Source organism: Dipodomys spectabilis, unplaced genomic scaffold, assembly GCF_019054845.1.
Source record: "Dipodomys spectabilis isolate Male_0828 unplaced genomic scaffold, ASM1905484v1 ptg000260l, whole genome shotgun sequence".
NCBI lineage: Eukaryota > Metazoa > Chordata > Mammalia > Rodentia > Heteromyidae > Dipodomys > Dipodomys spectabilis.
In genome coordinates, this window is record NW_024870937.1 from 1,745,261 (window position 1) to 1,767,862 (window position 22,602).

General features: G+C 40.9%; 1 protein-coding gene across 2 annotated transcripts in view; it reads right to left on the bottom strand.

Moving 5' to 3' along the window:
- Positions 1-17,993, bottom strand: part of Dcun1d1 (defective in cullin neddylation 1 domain containing 1) — a 41,269-nt gene extending 23,276 nt beyond the window's left edge. Inside the window, exons 1-3 of one of the 2 annotated variants that reach the window (XM_042699621.1) lie at positions 17,800-17,993; positions 3,227-3,443; positions 1,161-1,329 (exon numbers count right to left, since the gene is read on the bottom strand). In XM_042699621.1, coding sequence (XP_042555555.1) covers positions 1,161-1,329; positions 3,227-3,443; positions 17,800-17,802 — 389 coding nt within the window. In that variant the 5' untranslated portion in view covers positions 17,803-17,993. Of the gene's footprint in view, positions 1-1,160; positions 1,330-3,226; positions 3,444-16,520; positions 16,608-17,799 lie in introns of those variants that run through there. The other variant, XM_042699622.1, reaches the window with a different exon arrangement.
- Positions 17,994-22,602: the final 4,609 nt, after the last annotated feature.

A 22,602-nucleotide genomic window follows, 5' to 3' on the forward strand; every position in this document is an offset into this window, starting at 1 on the left:
TAGTTCATCACATGCCCAGCTCCTAAACTAACTAGAAACATAGTAGTTTGTTTTAGATGAGTAAGTGTTCCTCTTGGAAATTTACTTCTTTTTTTATGTATAAAGTATAATAAATATCAACTGAGCCTCCCAACACTTCTACCCTCCCTCCCTCCTAGAAGAATTGGATCTCAGCCTCACTAGCAACTCTCTAGTTTCTAAATTCCTTCCTGGTTTCTTCATTTTATTCAGTCCAAGGGATGACTACAGTTACTGCTACCTGTTACATCTTAAGAATTTCCTTTTGCATAGTACAACACGTAATTAAATTTCCCCTAGCCAGGGCTAGGGTAGATGGAGCTCAATGGTAGAGTACTTGTGAGATCCTGAGTTTAATCTCCAGCACTGCAAAACAAATAAATTAAATTTTCCCAGGTCAAATTACCAGTGTGTCTTTTTATTTTCCTTGAGTGGACGCTGACTGATTACAATGTCCTCAAGTTCAAGCAGCAGAATCCAGACTGCAATCCTGGCTCTAATATTACATTTTATAATTTCTTTGTACCTTAATACTCACAAACTTGTGAATATGTAGTTTAGTAAAGCACTCAGCATGGTTACTAAAACACTGGCCAACTAATGTTAGCTATTATTATTCAACAGCAACCCACTAAAAACAGAAGGTTGCCTGATACCTACATACACACTTCTGCAATCTCATTAAAAACAGACAACTAAAGGTCAAAGTAAAACCTCCACTCATGACTTTTCAATCTATTTACCCAAATATATATCCAATAAATCAGTTGTCAAGACACAATTGGGACAAATTGCAATTACAACTTCTAAGGTGTCTTCACTTTATCAATCTATCTTACACAGCCTTACATTAAGAAAAAACTTCATTAAACTTGTTCATTTCACTTTTCCATATTAAACCCATTAATATCCATTAATGCATACAGTATTAACTTTCTCATCATCCTCTCTCAGAAACAAGTGATGTGAATAACACCAAACTGAGTAGGCTGTAATAATTGTATAGATACTTGACAAATCCAGGAAACTACTTCACATGAGAACTAGAATGTTTGCTCATTTGTGGGCCAGTAGAAATTTAAATTACATTTAAGAACTGATGACAGTTCAATTCATATCCTCATAGTACTGAGTCTACTCACCCTAGTTCTGTCATGCCATCCATGAACTCCTGTTTGGAGAACTCACACTGTGTTGCTGCTCTGAACTTCCATGCAATGATCAACACACTAATGCTGGCTGGATCAAGTGCCAGGTCATCACAGAACTGCTGTATACCATCTATTCCAATTTTATTTTCATCTTGAGGATCTTTAAAAATAATACAATATCAAATTAGTGGCATATTTTATTATGGTATATTCTTAAATTTTAAAGGCAATGCTTTATTTTCCATTTTAAAATATATAGCAAAGACATGTGACAATATTACACTAATAGTTGATTTCCCCTTATAATAGCTAAAATCATTTTGCCTTCTACACAGCATTATTAAAATGAACAAGAGGATGTATATGCAGATGGATACATTTCTAAAACTCTCATTTATCCATATAAAAAGTCCCCTATTTGTACATATTCCAGAAATCAAACATTCCTATGTAGGGGATGAGAAGTTCTGATTGAACATATCCATATTTTAAGAGACATTTTAAGTTAGTAGTCTTAAATACAGAAATTCTTTTTATCTTTAAGTTCATTTTACCATTACAATCACTTTTTAAACCTATCAGAAAAAAACTAAGTAGTTTAGTTTCAATAATATAAACATCTGCTATTTAAAGAAAAAATAGTGTTTATTTACCACAGGAAAACTGTATACAACATAAGAAAATAGAAGCATTCTCATACTATTATCAACCATGATTTACTAAACCTTCCTAAAACCAATCTGGCAATAATTTTACCAATAATAAACAAATACATTGAGCTAGAGTGTAGCTAAGTGGTACAGTGCTTCCCTGGAATGAACAAGCAAGCCTCTGGCTTTAATCTATTATCACAATCTCTGCCTGTCTGTCTCTGTCTCTCTTTCTCTCTCTGTCTCTATCTCTCTCTCCTTTCCATTTTTTTTAAAGCACATCTTTTAACTTTGGAGCATAAGTTAGCATATAATACAATACTATTAGAAGAAAAAAGTATATAATTTTCTCCATGTATTTCTTTATAAACATGAAAGACATGGAAGGATCCATACCAAGCTACTAAATACTAATTATCTCTGAAGAATAACAGCCCTACACAAACTAGCCAAGTGGCTCTACCAGTGAGCTACATCCCCAGTCTCTTTTTTCATGTATAATGTACTACCTGCCTGCCTGCCTTTCTTTGAGTGCTGTCAGAGTTCTTTCCCAGTGCCTCATGCATAATAGGCAAGCATTCAACAAACTGAGCTACATCCTCAACCTTGTTTACCTTTTAGAGTAGATGTTGCTTTATAATACTTTAAAAAAAAAAGTCACTGTGGGGCTGGGAAGGTGGCTCAGTGGTAGAGTGCTTGCCTTGCATGCCTGAGGCCCTGGGTTCAATTCCTCAGCACCACATAAGCAAAAAGAAAAAAGCCAGACGTGGTGCTGTGGCTCAAGTGGTAGAGCGCTAGCCTTGAGCTGAAGAGCTGAGGGACAGTGCCCAGGCCCAGAGTTCAGGCCCCACAACCGGAGTCCCCCCCCCCCCCAAAAAAAGTCACTGTGAAGCCAGGTGCCAGTGGCTCATGCCTATATTCCTAGCTACTCAGGAGGCTGAGATCTGAGGCTACCCTTTAAAACCAGTCCAGACAATAAAGTCCATGAGACTCTTATCTCCAATTAACCAACAAAATGCCAGAAGCAGAACTGTGGCTCAAGTGGTAGAACATTAACCTTGCATAAAGAAACACAGGGACAGTGCCCAAGCCCTGAGTTCAAGTCCCACGACCAGCCAAAAAATAAAAGTGTTAATCTGGTTAAGCTGATTTTTATAAAAATGGGCCACCACCTCCCATTTTTAAATTGGACAATGAAAGAGGAAAAAAAAGAGATGATAATAAAGGGATCAGGAAGATATGTTGGTGAAGAGGAAATCATTTCTCCTCTCAGACTTCTTGAAATAATTTCGAGATCTACAAGAGTTCTCACACTACTGAATTTATATTCTACATAGTAGGTTCATTTCTCCCAAGCCCATAACTTTGGAAAACCTAGTCAAAATATTTAAAGTTACAAACACTCACCTTTGTATCTATTGTATAGTTGTTCTAACTTCTTCCTGTCCAATGATCCTTTTACGCTTTCTCGTATATAAAGTTCAGGATTTTGGAAAAAATTATCTGTTGCAACATCTAACTTCCAGTCATTTTGAGAAAGACAACTTACTGCTGTTTTTTCACTAGATTGTGTGAAGATCATAAACTGACGAACTTTATCCTTCTGCGATGATTTCAACTTGTTCTATTGAAACCAAAAAATAAACTGAAAGTATGTAAAAATCACATAAGATTCTAAATATTTTTATATGAATGACTAAGTAATTTTTTACTTATAAACATTAAAATATTTAGCTTAAAATTTATTTTTCATCTATCATTATTCAGCAAGGAAATGTTTTAATATGAAATGTGTGCCATTTTTGAAAAGCATCTAGCAGCACAGATGTAAGGAAGTTCACCTCCCTCATTTCTCCACAGGTAGGCCCCAAGTACATGGATAAAGACTCTATAAGGGAAGTACAACTACCTCAAAACCTTAAGAGATGAAGGACTCTCAGCCAAAGGACCCTGACAGTGAGGCACATATGTTCACCACAGCACTAAGATTCATTATAAGGCATGTATAAGTACCATTCTCCTCAACAGTATCTGCCTTGATTTCTCACCATTTCTACCAAGTAGAGAAAGGCAAGAGAGTATTATTATCTTACATTTCTCCATATGGTATTCAGGAACCCTATTATTACTACTAAATGTCTCATATTTTCACTCAAATAGAAGGGAACATCTTTCCAACTGAGTTTTGGGGTTTTGTTTTATTATTTATTTTTATTTTTTTGCCAGTCCTGGGGTTTGAACTCAGGGCCTGGGCACTGTCCCTGTACTTCTTTAACTCTATCACTTGAGCCACAGCGCTACTTGGGGCGTTTCTGTTTATGTGTTACTGAGGAATAGAACCCAGGGCTTCATGCATGCTAGGCAAGTGTTCTACCCCTAAGCCACATTCCCAGCTCTGAGGTATTTTTTAATTGGGCTTTCTCCCCTCTGCTTCCCCTGAAGGAATCATCCTCAGCCTGAGACAAATTTCCTCTTTTCACTTGCCATACACAGACAAGGATTCATTTCTCAGTTGACCAGAACCTAAAGTAAAATGAGGTAGGGAAAGTGGGCCCACCACTCTCTCCTGGCAAAGACCCCATTCCACCACCCAACACCATGACCACCACTCACAGCCAGCACTGTGCATCCCACCCCTTGCTCCATTCTGTCTCTCCCCCATTAACTCTTTATCCTCTCATGTCCTAATGCCATCTTCCAGCAAAAAACTTCTGCTGTTCTTATACTACTATTCTAAGTGTGGGGGGGGGGGGGTGCGGGGGGGGGGGGGGGGAGGATGGTGGTGAGATGTATTTGCGTTGAATACACATCAATAGATACAATATAAGCAACACATTTAAGAACCTCATCTGGGCGCCAGTGGCTCACACCTGTAATCCTAGCTACTCAGGAGGCTGAGGTCTGAGGATTGTGGTTCAAAGCCAGCCCAGGCAGTAAAGTCCGTGAAACTCTTATTTCCAATAAACCACCAGAAAACTAGAAGTGGTTCTGTGGCTTAAGTGGTAGCGCTAGCCTTGAGCTGAAGAGCTGAGGGGCAGCACCTAGGCCAAGTTCAAGCCCCATGACCAACAAAAAAAACAAAAAAATAAAACAAACAAACAAACAAAAACCCCAGAATCATGATCTTTGTGATCTGACAGATCACAAACTCAACTCCCTGACTGGATAGAAGAGAAAACAAAGGCTAAGGCCTTTATTCCCCAAAATCACTCAGGTTGTTTAGTAAAAATGAGGCAAAAACAAAGTAGTCTCACAAATCAAAGTCTTAGTAATCTTTTCATTAGTCACACTGCTTGCTGTACATATTTATAAATATATATTTCTATCTGTCACAGTCTTAGTAAAACTAAGATTATAAAAGCAAATTCAAAAACCAACCCTATCTCTTATAGTATAAAATGCTTATATCTAGGCATCTGATCTATCTGCTAAACTCTTCTCTCCGCAAATTTTACTGCTTATAATTAAAATCTCAACCTTTGTGCTCTATGAAAACTAAGAAACTAGCTGGATGGTGGTTCATGCCTTTAATCCAAGCTACTCAGGGGGCTGAAATCTGAACATCATGGTTCAAAGCCTGCCCAGACAGGAAAATCTGTGAAACTCTTATCTCTAATTAACTGCCAAAAAAGCCAGAAGTAAAACTGTAGCTCAAGTGGTAGAGTGCTAGCAGAACGAACGAACGAAAGAAAGAAAAGAAAGGAAGGAAGAAAGAAAGAAAGAAGAAACAGAAAGGGAGAGAAAGAAAGGAAGGGAGGAGAAAAAGAGAGAGAGAGAGAAAGGAAAGCAAAGATTAGGGGCAGCACCCAAAAAGGAAAAAAACCTAAGTTTTATATATATATATATATATATATAAATGCACTAACCACCTGCTAATTCACTTATAATGCTACCACCTCGGACACCAAATAAAACATAGTTGCACATTAAGCTCTCAAAGAACTAGCATTCTTCCTTTTTGAAAACTATTTTCTCCACAAGCTTTATAATTCACAATGAAATCAAACACCAAGGAAGGAAACCAATTAAATTTCTGAAATTAACTCAAACTAAATAAGAAAATGATTTCAACTTGTTACTGAAAACTATTTTTAAACTTTTAGACCTTTCTCCTCTGAGCCTTTCAAGAACAGAGAAATAACCGGGCACCGGTGGCTCATGTCCGTAATCCTAGCTACTCAGGAGACTCAGATCTGAGGATTGTGGTTCAAAGCCAGCTCAGGCAGAAAAGTCCTTAAGATTCTTATCTCCAATTAATCACCAGAAAACCGGAAGTGGTGCTGTGGCTCAGGTGGTACAGCATTTGCCTTGAGCTGAAGAGCTTAGGGACAGTGCCCAGGCCCAGAGTTCAAACCCTACTACTGACAAAAAATAAATCAGTAAATACATAGAACAGAGAGATACTAAGGGCCACTGCAGTCGCCAGTGACTGCTGCACAACACAGTATGAGGCACTGGAGACTCACCTGAAAGTGTACCTACCAAAAGCCATATAGAAATTATAATAAACCTAATACAGAAGCCAGTCACTAGTGGCTTCTGCTTGTAATCCTACCCACTGAGGAGGCTGAAATCTAAGGATCACGGTTCAAAGCCAGCCTGGGAACCAAGTCTGTGAGACTCTTATCCCGACTAACCAGCAAAAAGGCAAAAGTAGAGGTGTGGTGCAAGAAGTAGAGCACCAGCTTTGTGAATAAGCTAAGTGAGAGTATGAGACTATGAGTTCAAGTCTTAGTACTGGCACAAAAAATAAGAATAAAATAAAATGTAAAATAACTTCTTGCCTAACTTTTCTCTCATTCTCCTAAGAGTTGGAGGCAACAAAATAACCAGGTTTATTTGAGGTTTTACCATATTGCATTAAATCAAGTACTGTTCCCTGAAGTTTTAATCATCTTTATTGAAGACGAAGTTTAAATCATTTTAAATCATGCAGATTAAATCATTTCTGCATGCCAAAAAGAGGCGTTCACTCTTATTAATAATCTATCAGAAAGCAAGATATTAGAAAATACCCATCTCCAGCACCATAAAAACTAATGGATAACACTTAATAAAGACTCCAGCTTCACCCAAAGGTTATGACTATTCCTTTCCTGTGTAGTGTGTTAAATACTTTCCACCCTTGTGTACTTAGAATGTACTCTAATTGCTCCGTCAGCTTTCTGAGTCCAAAATATATTTTAACACTAGAAGGATATACTCAATTCTGTAGTCTCAAAGACTATGTTAGATTACATTCACCTGCCTTCTTCTCAGGCCTATTTTAAAACCCAGGCCAACTTGCTTGGTGGCAAGGTGTTCTCAATTTGAGAATATGGCATCAAGGGTTTAAATTTCTTATCAACCTAAGTAAAAGGAAAAAGTGTGACTAACTCGAAAAAATTGTTTCATGAGGGGTGAGAAGGTAGAAGAAAAAGTAGGTTATTTCTCTATTTCTACTACAAACTCAATAGGGATCTTCCCAAGAACAAACCGTAACAGCTGAATGATTCAGTATTCAAATGTAGTATATGCCATTTATTTTAATACTTATTAAAAAAAAAACTACTACATTGAAAATGAACTATACAACTTATAGGTGAGGATGGGAGGGAAAAACTTGGAGAGAGGAAGGGGTGACATTGTCCAAAAAAAAAAATGTACTCATTACCTAACTTATGAAACTGTAACCCCTCTGTACATCACCTCTGTAATGACAGCAAATACTTTTAAAAAAGTAGAAGAAAAAAAAACTAGAGTGGTAACTGAACAAGACTAAGCAATGCAATCTTTGGTACTTAAACATTTAAACTACCTAGATATTATCAAGTTTTCAAGGACATTTCAAGTATGCAAAATGTATAAAACATAGGCTATATTTCAATAATTTTAAATTCTAGAGAAAAAGAGGTAAAGAAAGGTAGAAGATGAGTGGAGAGGAAAAGAATGGGAAAGGAAAGAGAAAAATGACTGTTTTTTGTAAGAGAAAGCTAATTATAATTTTATCAAAGATTACTACAGTTAGAACTTTTATCATCTTCTGAACAGTAAAAAAAAATGTGTATCTGCTCATCTTTCCAGAATAAAACAACTACATTATTAACAGATATACTTAAATCTTGCACATATTCACATTTTTTTACTCAAGAAATATAACTCACATTTAAAATAACAGAACATAGAATACATGCTTAGCATACAGAAAGTTTATAGTCCTCACCACTAAAATAATCAATCTGAAGAAATTCAGATAGTGTGTATTTGGTTATAGCCAGGAATACAGTCAAGTATATTTTACACTAAACCTACTGTAACAGAAAAAGAAAGTTCAAACTCTATTGCAAAACAGTAAGAAAATTTGCCCACTCTATTTCCTCCAGGAAAAACAATGAACATGGGAAAATGCCTTTTTTGGTCAACTAATACCTAAGAATTTCAAAACAAATAATTTTAATGGGCAACTCATACATATAAAGATCCATTTCATTTTTTTATATTTGCATCAATTTTTTGATAAAAAACTATTTCTAAAACTAAGACTGTTGCACAAGCATATAGAGTAGCAGAAAATTATTTCTACAATGGACAACAAACTTAGGTTGTTTCCCAGTCATGAAATATGTTACAGTAAAACAGAACCATGTTTTGAAGAAAAGTAAGTTCTACCACAATACAATTGTAAAAGCAATAAAAATTGATCACTCCTTCAACTTTAAAGGATGGGAGAATCTAACCAAAATTTTGTAGATATACTGTCATCAAAACAATGAATTCATAAATGAGAGGACTGAGCTAAAGGGGTTGTGGTAACTGTAAAGGTCATTTCAGTAAAAATTTCTGAGATTTTTTTATTGTAAAAATACTGTACAGAGGGGTTACAGTTAAATGAGTAAGGTAATGAGTCCATTTCCTATCGAGCATTAACTCCTTTGTTTTTCCCCTACTATCCACTATCCCTTCCCTCCCCAACTCCCCCCCCCCCCCAACATAGTGTCTTGTACATCTCATTGTTACAATGGGTCAACCTGTATCCTTATTTCAGCATTTTGTTATTTCTCTTCCCCTTCCCCAAATTATAATGTATATACAAGATGCAGGGCACGGGATTCAAATACAGTGAAAACAAGGGTTATACCATGGGGGAAGAACATATAAAAGAAACAAAAAGTCATATAGTACATATTATACACACGATAAAAAAAAAATAGCAAGAAAGTAAAAAACAGTGCGTCCCTATCTTGGGGTTCATTTCACTTAACATCATCTTATATGGTCATATGTACATAGCTTTTGACCTTTTCTGTTAGTTATTGCAAATAAGGAAAACCATGGGACCTATGTTTCTTTGGGCCTGTTCTATTAGCCTCAATTTTTATCTTCTCACTTTCAACTTCAATCTGAACTCCAGAAACACACACACACACTCAGGATTTTAACAGTTTTAAAGGAATTTCTTTTCAAATGTAATTCTAGTTACTTTAGTAATCTAGTTCACGGAAGTCAATGTTTCAAACATTAAAATCGTCCACAATCTTTATTAGCTTGTTGTGTTGAGTCCCTGTTAAGTTGTAGCTCCTAAAATTTAGACTAGTTTAAAAGAATCATATTTTTCATATATAATATACAGTATTCTGCAGCTATACCAGATGTTACTACTAGTATCTAAAACTACTCTTCTATAGAATCTATAAAAGACCTTCACCTAGGTTCTGAATCTGAATTCAAAAGGGCAGGAAAAATCAACTCAACTAATGAGACTACCTGCTCCTAAAGGAAACTTCAGTTTTAGGGCAAAGTTCTGAGTATAAAGAATCTGAGTAAGAGGAGGCCTTCCATTTTCCTCTACCTGAACAAGAGAAACAATATAACACGATTAGTGCAGACTCACAGACATAACTGGCAAGAGTTCAATTTCACCTGTGCCTCTAATTGCTATGTGATTTGGAGAAAATTGTTTAATCTCTCTGGTTCAATTTCCTCATCTATAAACAAGGTATTACAGTTCTAAGTATTTAACTTGAATTCATGTAACATTAACACATAAGTAAAGACTCCTTACAAGTCCATAAACTAACGAAGAACAGTTAAGAGAAAATAGCCCAGGCTGGCCTTGATCTGTGGCCCTCACACTTCACCTTTACAAGCACCAGGACTACAAGTTTGTGCCACTAACCCCTGCTGTCATTTACTTATACTCACCCAAAAACTAGTAGAGCCACAATAGAACCAATGCCTAGCTTCAGCAAAGCATATGAAGTCTTCCTATTTATTCTACTCATCTTTAAGTGAAAAGGAAAGCAAAAAGGGCAACCACTAACTTCCTAGAGTGCTGGGCCAGGTTGGGGGAGGGGGGGTCATAAGCATCAGCTTCTTCACCTACTTTTAATGAAAAGGGTAGTAGGCAGTGGAATTAACCTTTCCCTTTTCACATACTAACAACCAGAATTCTAAAATTGTCCCATTAAGCAGTTCCATTAGTCTTTTCATAAGGATGGAATGTTTATAGATTTCTGATGGGCAAGGAGGTTGTGAAGTAAATAGGCTATTTTTAAGACAAGTAATAAAACAAGAAATACTATGTTTCCAGTGTTGTTACCTTCTGAAATACTGTTTCCAGTACTGTTACCTTCTCTTTTTTTTGTCAGTAGTGGGGCCTGAATGCTGGCCTGAGCACTGTCCCTCAGCTCTTCAGCTCAAGGCTAGTGCCCTACCACTTGAGCCACAGGGCCACGTCCGGCTTTTTCTGCTTATGTGGTGCTGAGGAATCAAACCCAGGGCCTCATGCATGCAAGGCAAGCACTCTGCCACTGAACCACTTTCGCAGCCCCATGTTGTTACCTTCTATCTTGAAAACAATCTATAGCTTTGGTAAAGAGGTTTAAAAAACAACAACAACAACAACAATTGGGCCACGCACCCATGGTTTCATGCCTGTAATCCTAGCTACTCAGGAGGCTGAGATCTGAGAATAACGGTTCAAAGCCAGCCCAAGCAGAAAAGTCCATGAGACTCTTATCTCCAATTAACCACCAGAAAATTGGAAGTGGCACTGTGGCTCAAGTGGTAGAGCCTTTGAGTTGAAGAGTAGGTACAGCGCCGAGGCCAAGAGTTCAAGCACCACAACCAACCGCCCCCCCCAAAAAAAAAAATCAGGGGATACTGGTAGTCAAACTTTCCTTTTCCAATGGGAAGACTGGAAACAGAGAAAAAACAAACACAGGTTATTGCTAAAAAAAAAATAAAAGGAACGATGTGAGGTTTCACATATTAAGCAAAAACAAAACCTTCAGTGTTCTTTTAAATTATAACCTACAGTTTACAATTATTACTTACAGACAGACCTATGCTGCTTGTCATTCATTCTTAAATTCCTTGCACTATGAAGAGCAGTTAACATTATGGACCTCTTCTTTAAGAGGCATTCTATTACTATGAACCATCTCTAAACATGCCATGCAGTTACTCTAACAATACATAATAAGCCAGCTAATGTATTCTCAGGAAGTACACCTGTGATACAAACTGACTTTGTAACATTTCCTGATAGGATTTTTGTTGTTGTTGGGGTTTTGTTGTTTTGGGTACCACTACTAGGGCTTAGGGTCTGGATGCTGTCCCTGAGTTTTTTGCTCAAGGCTAGTGCCACTTTCAGCTTTGTCTTATTTGGTGGTTAATTGGGCCTAAGAGTCTCACAAACTTTCCTGGCCCAAGCTGGTTTTGAACTATCCTCAAATCTCAGCCTCTTGAATAGTTAGGATTACAGGCATGAGCCACCAGCACTGGGCTTCTCCATAGATTTTTCAAAATATCCTTTTAATGGAAAGTTAAATGATTTTCTCCTCATCACTCTTCAGAATTAGACCATTCAAAAGATGGTTACCATTATACATACAAAAATGTCTTGATTTTAGAACAGAGTACATTTTGACTAATAAAGTTATTTTTCTAGTTCTGACCACCTAAGAGATAAAAAGAACCTTAAATTTTTACTTTTGTTAGCCAGATTTCAATTGTTCTCCCAAATTTGTTTGAACCTCTATCAAGCAATGAAAATAGCTAATTTAAATTTGATTTCCAAATGGGGTATATTGGTTCACACCAATTTTCCTCACCACCCAGGAGCCTGAGAGATGGCCCAGGAGTATACACTATACAGCAAGATCCCCATCTCAAAAACAATTACCCCAGGGTCAATTATATTTCTGTAACTTATTACAATAGCTAGCATACAACAATCATACAATATTTGTTTAATAAGAATGAACCTTGAAAAACAAAAACTAAGATTTGGCATCTACATACATTCTGAATAGAAATATTAAGATTGTATAAAAATAAACAAGTGTTTATTGAAACAAAAAATATCCAATATACTATAATGGAACAGGCTATGTATTTCAGCAATTTATTTTTCTTCTTTTTTTTTTTTTCGTCAGTCGTGGGGCTTGAACTCTGGGTTTGGGCGCTGTCCTTGTGCTCTTCAGCTCAAGGCGAGCGCTCTACCGCTTGAGCCACAGCACCACTTCCTCAGCAATTTATTTTTATGTTCAGTGTTGAGCAACAGGTGCTCACATCTGTAATCCCAGCTACTCTGGAAGAAGAGATGGGGAGAATCAAGGTTCAAGGCCAGCATAAATGCAAGACCTCCATCTCAATCAGTAGCTGGATGTGTGCCTGGCATCCTAGACATAAGAAAAGCTTAAACAGGCAGATTGTACAGGCTAGTCCCAACCCAGACACATATACAAGACCCTACTGAAAAAAATGAAGGCAAAAAAAGGGCTGGAATGTGGCTCAAGAGGCAGAGGGCCTGCCTAGGAAGAACAAGGCCCTGAGTTCAACAATCAGTACCAGTACCACCACCACCTCAAAGGAAAAAAAAAAAAAGCTTATTTCTGTCCACATAGCAACTGAATCCTATTATCTATTGGAACTATTCCTCTTCATCAAATGGCCTGGCTAATACCGTTGCAACTTGATCCCCACATAGTTAAGTTCACAATATTGGTGAGGACTTTTTGTTTTGAGACAAGTTATACTATGTATCCCAGGCTGGTTGTGTATTTGCTACATAGCCTCTACTGGCCTCAAACTCACACTCATGATCCTCTCCTGCACTATCCAAATGCAAGGATTACAGGTATGGACTGCCCCCCCCCCCCAACCCACCCCGCCCCAGGGCCTGACTCTCCACATACTGAATTTAAAAGGCAGCTTTCTCCAGCTGGGGATGTAGTTCAGTTGTTGAGAGCTTGCCTATTGGATCCCCAGGATCAGCACTGAAAAAAAAGTTTTTCTCTCTCAGGTTTTCTTAATGCTTAGTTAGCCCAACCTAGAAGACCATAATCAAAACTGCCATTTGACTCAAATGGACTCTACTCTCCAATTTAAAATTAGTAATTTTATTTTATTTTTTAAACCACAAGTACCAAAAGTTTTAATGGGGGGGGGGGGGACAGTACTGGGGTTTTGAACTTGCTAGGCAAGCAAATTCATTTTGCTTTTTATTTTTTTTTTAGATAGGATCTCACCCTTTTGCCTGGCCAAGCATTGGACTACCATTCTCCTATATCTACCTTCACGTAACAAGAATTACTGGCATGATTGATTTTCAATTACATACTTAATGTTCACATCATGTCATATGATTTGATATGGAAACAACTAATTTGCCTTCACTATGACAAGAAAGAAACTAAGGTAAAATTAGTCAGAAATTCCATACCTGTACTAAAATGGTGTTTGCTGGTAAACTGTAGCCACTGGGAAAATAAAACATGGAACCAGAGACCACTCTTTAATCTCTGCTCTGCCACATACTAGCTCTTTACTGTGGTCAAACTGTTTATAACCACGAAGTCTACATTTCCAGATATGCTAAAAGGAGGCTGACAAAATGCCTATAAATGGGGATACAGATTAAACAGTTGTAAACTAATTTAGCATACTGTACATTCTTACTAAATGTCAATTTCTTTTCTCCCCAAAGGCCCATTTTCTGCATACAGTCTCATTAAACCACATACAAACCACCAGAACACAATCTACAAAAGGTTTTGTTGTGTTTTTATTAACAGTAGAATGATTAAGTAAACTTGATGATCAACTACTTTTTATTGAACACTAGGAGTGTCATCCTAAACAGAACTTAAAACTTTATGCAGGTTTGCTAGGCACAAGGCACCAGAAGCTCATTCCTGTAATCTAAACTACTCAGATAGCTGAGAGGTGGGAATTGAGATTTAAAGCCAGCCCAAGCAGAAAAGTTCAAGAGATAGTATCTCCAATTAACCAGCAAAATGCTGGAATGAAAATGAGGTTCAAGCAGAAAGGGCAAGGCCTTGAATTCAAGCCCCAGTACCCACATGAATAAAGCACTTTATACATAAAAGCTTAATGAGAAAGAAAACTCTAATTCTAGTAACTTTCAAAAAAAAATAGCTACAAGAGACTCATCTCCAATTAACCCCCAAAAGCCGAAATGGAGCTGTGGCTCACCAGCCATGAGCAAAATGCTAAGGGTAACCACATATGCCTAGGCCCTAAGTTCAAGCCCCAGTACCAACACAAAAATAATTATCTACTATCATAGAACACTATGTGGCACAAGAAACAAGGACTATCTTACTCCCTTACTGGCTTCCCATTTCTCTTGGGAGTAGTAACTCTTTACAATGTTCATTTACACCCATCCCCACGCCCTAACATTCATACCTTATTTGCTCTAATGAACCTCTCTACACACTCTCATATTACTCCAGCCTCACTGTTCTTACTCTTCCTCAAAATCTCCACTATATTTCTGCATATACTCTATTTCCTTGGGTCCTTCTCCACTCCCACCATGCCTCAGCACTCCAATCCCCTTCCCCAGAGCACTCGACACCTTCTAACACAGTAAGAAAATTCCGAACTATACTTATTACTACTCTTTCCCTCCTAAAAGGTAACCTTCCCCAGAGCAATGTGTCTGTGTAGTGACATACACACCTATCCTCAGTACCTTCACCAGTATATGGCATGGGACACATATTCAATAATTTTCTAGATGAACCCTCCTTTAAAGTGCAACAAGTTCTGGACAGACAACCTGAAACAGATTTAGATTTACAAGTTCCTGTTCATGCAGAAAATGGGATCTTAAATTTCAAAGTCCATATAGTTTTAGTCATTAAAAATGTACTAATTAGAATCATTAACCACCCATTAATTCAAATTTTATGTCATAACATACCATAATATTTTAAGTTGTCTTAAGTATCACAATTTAATTTCAAATGAGGGCTGGGAAGGTGGCTCAGTGGTACAGCGCTTGCCTTGCATGCCTGAGGCCCTGGGTTCAATTCCTCAGCACCACATAAGCAAAAAGAAAAAAGCCGGAAGTGGCGCTGTGGCTCAAGTGGTAGAGCGCTAGCCTTGAGCTGAAGAGCTGAGGGACAGCGCCCAGGCCCAGAGTTCAGGCCCCACGACCGGACCCCCCCCCAAAAAAATTAATAATTTCAAATGAATATTTCAACCACTTCTCTAGAATTCATGTGATTTAAAAGACTTACAGGTACCAAAAGAACTGAAGGTACATCAGAAGAAAAATATTTCTGCTCTGCACTTGAACCTCAAAACTTCCTGATCAACTATAATCCCTCTGAACAGCATTTTTACAATAAAATAATTTTTTTTAAAAAATCTTCCTGAGCCTGATTTTCTTCTTCTGTGAGAGCTAATTAAATCTTTGAGACCCATTTCAGGTCTAAAAATTCCGATATTGAGTTTATAAAACCCTAGTAAGGTTTCACAATCTACACATTTCTCATACACTTAATAAAAATCATTAGAATAGCAAAGTTATTAAGCTGGTTAGACCTTTAGATATCATCAAATCCAATCCTGTAGTTTTGCATACTTTTAAAAAGACTTTCAAAAAAAAGTATGGTTTTAGTTTGAGGTTATTTCTGATCTCTCATGTAAAAGAGGTAATTGAATAATTCCTTATAGAAAAATCTTCAGGTATCTCATCATTTAGGTGTGCCCCAGAACTGACAATCTGATGTAGAAACTGCACTACACACCAAAAAAAAAAAAAAAAACAATAGCCCCAAGCAATCAAGAAACAATTACAAGTTCACAATGAAATATTTTAACCATAAAATTCTTATACAGCCCACGAGAGATTCTAAAGGAACAACTGTGATGATACAAACCGAGTTCAGCCAAAATGGAAAATGTTTTAATAAGATGCTGTTGACACCAGTACAAATACAAGACTTAATGGCTAAATTCCAAAACTATCTCATTTAATGTAAATTGAAGGACAAAAGTTTACAAGCTCTAATAACCCATGCTGAACACTTTGCTCACCTGAATTCATCAATTCAGAATTCCTGAAGAGGTGAAGAATCTCCTCAAACCTAGGATCCTAGGGAATGTGGCTCAATAGGAGAATACCCTAACTACAAGCCCTTCCGTGCACTTACTGTTTACCAAGGAACGCATTTCACTACTTCAAGATTGCTATACTCCAGTAAATACCTAGTGTGGAAAAGCTTGTGGAGTTTTAAGAGGCATGCCTATGAACCTGTCCAAATACTTAAGAAATTAGAAACCGTTGAGACTCCCTGGTGTAGCTTTTGGGTTTACATTTTAGTATCAGTTCAAACATTAATCTGTATTTCATAGGAAAGTTTTCTTACAAATACAAACGGTAAAGTCTCATGGGACTTACCATGGAACAGAAATCTTGAATATAGGGTAAACCAGCATACACATATCCATACACGACACCAAAATACTGCCAAGCTGGAGGATGGAACTAAATTAAGAGTCCTTTAGCGAAAATTACACAAAACCGAAGACAACAGGGCATTTCCTAACACCTAAACACGATCCACACCCTACTCAAAGAAGCGTTTATCTTCCCCAAGAGCAAAAGGGCAGTATCATTTTTACTATTCATACAGTAACCTAAGTGGAATTCCACTCAAGCCCAGTCTGTAGAATACCAAACCACACTTCTGGAAAAACAACAAGGAGCATCCACCCGGGTCAGCCACTTAATTACCGAAGTAAACAACTTGACTCCAAGGGTCTTCAAGCTTGGATGACTTTTTCTCCCAAACAAAAAAAAATCAGTAAATAAGGAGCAACTTGGCAAACTGTGGTTTTGTTGTTGTTGTTTTTTTTTAATCACAAATGGTCCCTAACTGCTATAATAAAGCGATTACTCCTCCCACCCGAAGCAAATAAAGTAGGTGCTCCAGAGGCAGCACGTCTGTTTCCCCTCATTTTTATAGGAAACAGGTTGCACTTCCGGACCCCCACCCAAGCTCAGCCGTCTCCCACGTTTGGAGAAGAGGTAAATAGAACCTCCACCAACTACGAGGCCAGGAAAACTCATTTCCTCCAAAAGCCTGGGACGCAGCGGAGGTGATGAGAAAGGGAAGGAGCTGGTGCCCCGCGCTCCCAGCCCCAGTGCCGGGAGACCTGCGGGGTGCAGGAGCCCGGGCGGCGCGGCGCGGCGCGGGAGAGGCGCGCCGGCAAAGTCGTTCTAACGCCCGAGCCGGCCCGACCCGGGCCGGGCGCGGAGCGGGGGAGAGCTCACCGGAATCCGGGACCCCCGGCCAGGCACAATGGGGCCAGCCCCGGGGACCCGGCAGGGCCGGGCCGTTGCCCCTTCCCCTCCCCCGCCCCAACGCCTCCCCTCCCCCCGCCCAGCCTGCGCCGGGCCCCGCCGGGGGCTCCCGCGCCCCAAACTCGCCGGAGCTCCCGACTAGGCCCGGCTCCGCTCCGCCTCCTCGGCTCTCGCGTAGCAGCGGCGCCCGGGCGGGAAGGGGCGAAGGAGGAAGGGAGCGGCGGGCAAGCAAACCCCGGCCCGGAGAGCGGGACGGAGGCCGCGGGGCCGGGGCTCGGGGCGGCGGGGCCGCCGCGGGACCGAGGGCGGAGGGCGGCGGGCGGGAGCGCGGCGGGGCGGGCGGGCGGGCGGGAGGGCGGCCGCAGCGCCTCACCATGTTGGTGTCCTCCAGGCCTCTCCCCTCCTCCTCCGGCTCCGCAGCGAATGGACGGCGGCGGCGGCGACGGCTCCTCTCACGGGCTCGCCGGGCTCCCGCTCATGCGCAGTGCGGGGCGGCCCCGGCGCGGCCCGCGGAGGCTGCCCCGGGCCTCGGGAGGCGGAGGGACGCGGGTGGCGGCGGCGGCGGCCGTCGCGGGCTTTCCCGGGCGCGGGGGTCCCCGGGCGGGGGCCAGGGGGCGGGCGAGGGGGTGGGCGGGACGGACGGTGCGCGTCCTCCGCGCGCCGACATCCTCCCGCCGCGCCGCCGGCCTCCCGCGCGGCAGGGTGGGGGCGCCGAGGGACACCCCACCTCCGCTTCCTCCGCCGCCGCTTCCGCCCGCGCCCCGCCGCCTCGGCGCGGGCCCGGGAGACCTGCGGCGGCCGCGAGGAGCGGGCGGCCAGCGCCTGAGGGATGGCTGAGGCTCGCGCGCCACCCCTCCTCGCCAGTACCCAAAGCAGTGAACGCCGTGCTGTCCCCGCTAGTGCCGCACACGCCGGGCTCCGAGATCTGGTCTGCATCAGTTTCTCCACCTGAACGATCCAGGGGAGACCTTCGTCTAGCCGCCCTTGAGTGTGGCAGGGGCCTGGGGGAGGACTGTGCGAGGCCACGGCCCAAGTTCAGGACGCGAGATGGGGCCTAGCCTGCTGCTGCATGCTCTGCAAAGCCAACCTTCCCTGGACAGGTTTTGGGGGGGCATCTTTACCCTCAGGATTAACTTCACCCGAGGTAGAGGAATCTGACCTACCTCTGGGTTCTAAGTCTGCTTAAACTGAGGAGTTAACAGAATTCTGAGCTGAGAACCCCGTGGACAAATATATACTCGCAAGGACTACAAAAGACTTGCTCTTAAGAAAGAGAAAGCACCTTCACATACAAAGGACGGAAAGAAGGAAATGGACATCCCCACGCAGAAAATCACAACTGAGCTGAGTCAAGAGTTTACATGCATTACATAATAATACCATCCTGAGTAGCCTCTCTTTTCCACACGACACAAGCGGAGCTACCAGATCGGTCCTAGAACATAGATATTCTTAAAACTACTCTTATGGTAACTCCTAACACCTCCTGGAAACAGCCATGCCCTGCGGATCTTCCAATCTCTACTAAGGCAGAGCATTAATTCATTCTCTCCACCAGCATAACAAACTTCTTGCTAGATTCTAGGGAAACAGGTCTGCAAGAAAAGGCAAGAGGATGTACGCATTATCCTGCCCATGTAACTGTAACTCCTCTGTACAGTATGTTCACAAATAAAATTAAATTAAAAAAAAAAAAAGAAAAGGCAAGAGGGCTGGAAGGTGGCTCAGTGGTAGAGCGCTTGCTTTGCATGCTTGAGGCCCTGGGTTCGACTCCTCAGCACCACATAAGCAGAAAAAGCCAGAAGTGGTGCTGTGGCTCATAGCTCTCCTTCTACTTAAGCTCTTTCCTGCACTAAAACACTTCCTCAAAGTTCCAGCATTTTCTATGATTCAGTTTTCTTCTATGTTTTCTTCCTCTGTGACCACTACTTCCTGGCAGGCTGTACTTTCTTGATCTTAAATGTTGGGCTTTCCAGAAACCTGCCTGGGTTATGTCCTCATGTTCCCACAGTGATAACTGCCTATGTCCCAAGCATTCCAAAATCTTAACTTCTAGCTCCAGAGGTCAGGCCTACACCTAATTCTGGCCATTTTACAGGCCACAGAAACTCAACAAACCCCAAGTCCCCAAGCCTCTTTCCTGTCTTTTCATCAGATCATACAAAGTAGGAATTAAAGCCATCCATAACTTTCTACTTTATCTTTAAGCTGTTGTCACTTCTCACAAGTTTTTTCTCCTCACTTTGAAATGTTGGTCTACCTTCCATTTTAGCCAAGATTTTATCATCTCCTTGTCAGTGGCCTTTTTTTTTTTTTTATAGACAGTGTCTCACTACGTAGCCCAAGCTGGCCTCAAAATCCCAATCTCCCTTCCTCAGACTCCAGAGTGCTGGTGTGCACCATCAGAATCCAGATGTGTACTACCAAATCCAATTAACTAATTGCCTGTCCTCTATACTGTTCCAGAGCTTGTCTTTCTGTAATGCAAATCTGCAATTCTTCTTGAAAACTTTCCAAGGACTGACTTATCATGAGCCTCTCTGGTGTAGCCTAGGAGGTCCTCTACCTGTATCCATCTATTTTCCTTGCCCCTTATTATGACTCTCCACCCAAATATAACTCATTTTTCTGTTTTAGCAAGCTTAGTTACTATACTTCTTGTTTTTTTGGTTTCTCTCATTCTGCTACTCCTGGTACACTAGCCAGCACTTGGCTAAGGACTTTTCCTGTATCATGCACTGTTCTAAGCCCATGATACTCTCTTCTACCTCACTTCAATTGGCTGAGTTATGCTCAGTAATGCCTATTTCATAGGAGACAGAACTGAAGCCCAGAGAGATTAAATAACATGTGTAAGGTTCCACATCAAGTAAATAGTAGAGCTGGGATTTAAACTCAGCCTGGCCACAATCTGTTCTCTTACCCACCACAATGTATTTCATACCATGACCTCAATAATCAACTCAAAGAAGAGCTTCTCAGTGACTGTCTCCTGACTAATCCCTGGATTCCATTAGTTACGCACATTTTCTTCTTCTGCACTTCTTTGCCATCTCATATATACTTTATAATTTTTATTTTTTGCCAGTTTCTGAGGCTTGAACTCAGGACCTGGGCACTGTCCCTGAGCTTCTTTTGCTCAAGGCTAGTACTCTACCACATGAGCCGCAGCACACAGCACTTCCGGCTCTTCCTGTTTATGTGATACTGAGGAATTGAACGCAGGGCTTCCTTCATGCTAGGCAAGCACTCTACCACTAAGCCACATTCCCAGCCCCTCATATATACTTGTTATATCATGTGGTAATTATTTGCCTCCACAACCACCTCCCTCTGCTGTATCGCAGAGACCCAAGTTACACAGATCTTTCAGTTTTCAGTGTCAAAGCGTGGGCTGATCTATGTAACATATATGTATCTATGTATATGCTAGCTGTCTTAAGTCTGTGCTAAGGGCTGTGGGTATAGCTCAGTGGTGGAATGCTTACATAACCTGCTCCAGGCCATAGGTTCCTCCAGGACCTAGGTTCAATCCTGTACACCACCAAAAGAAAAAAAAAAAGAGCCCATATTGTTTATTAAAGTGATGGAATGGCCCCTGACAGATATATGTTGTACCACGTGGTTAGAAAGTAAATGTAGGAACAACTGGTCCCATCTCTGCACTTTCTAGCTCAGAACTGAATGTGAAATAGGGAATAATTCCTCAATCATCATCATATTTGTTAAAAATTTTTAAATGGAAGAGAGTAGTGAAGGTAAAGCATAAATTTTTTCCATGGGGTTTCAAATATGTGATGTAAGGCTTTGAGTTTTCAAAGTACAGAATTATTAAAGATTACTTTTTTGGAGTTGATCATGGGGCTTGAACTCAGGACCAGGGCGAGGTCCTTGAGCTCTTTTGCTCAAGGCTAGCATTCTACCACTTTGAGCCACAGAGCCACTTTCAGTTTTTGAGTGATTAACTGGAGATAAGTATCTCACAAGGACTTTATTGACTGGGCTGGCTTTGAACTGAGATTCTCAGATCTCAGCCTCCTGAGTAGGTACAGGTGTGAGCCACTGATGCCCAGAGATTATTTATTTATTTATTTATTTTTGGTAGTGGGGTTTGAATTCTGGGCCTCCGCGCTGTCCCTCAGCTCTTCAGCTCAAGGCTGGTGCTCTACTACTTGAGCCACAGCACCACTTCCTGTTTTCTGGTGGTTTATTATAGATAAGAGTCTCAGGGACTTTCCTGCTGGGGCTGACTTTGAACCATGATCTTCAGATCTCAGCCTCCTGAGTAGCTAGGATTACAGGTGTGAGTCACTGGCACCCAGCCAGAGATTACTTCTTAGGCAACAAGCTCAATACAATTAAAAGAAATGAGTCAGGCACTAGTAGCTCTCCTGTAGACCTAGTTACTCAGGAAACTGAGATTTGAGGATTGAAGTTCAATGTCAGTCCAGGCAGGAAAGTCTGTGAGTCTTCAATTAGCCATCAAAAAAAAATTTCTTTTTAAAGCCACAAGTGGAGTTATGGTTCAATTGATAGAGCTACACTAGTCTAATGTGAGGGTCACAGTACCAAGTTCACTCTAAGCTCAAAAGTACCTTGGGTAAAAAAGCCAAGTGAGAGCTTGGCGCTGGTGGCTCACGCCTGTAATCCTAGCTACTCAGGAGGCTGAGATCTGAGGATCATGGTGAGATCTTATCTCCAATAAACCACTAGAAAACTGGAAGTGGCGCTGTGGCTCACACCATAGAGCACTTCGCCTTGAGCTAAGAGCGCAGGGAAAGCACCCAGGCCCAGAGTTCAAGTCCCATGACCGACAAAAAAAAAAGCCAGTGAGAGCATGAGGTCTGAGTTCAAGCCAGTTCTGACACACGAACCAGTTTCTCTCTCTCTGTCTTTCACACACACACACACACACACACACACACAGACACACACACACACACGAAGGAGAAAAGAAAAAAGAAGCCAGATGTTGGTGGCTTACGCCTGTCATCCTAGCTACTTAGGAGGCTGAGATCTGAGGATTGTCAGCTGAGGAATCTGTGAGACTCTCCAATTAAATACCAAAAGCCTAAAGTAGAACTGTGGCTCCAAGTGGTAGAACACTTGCCCAGAGCACAAAAGTTCAGGAACAATGCCCAGGCCATCAGTTCAGTCCCAGATCCAGAAAAAAAAA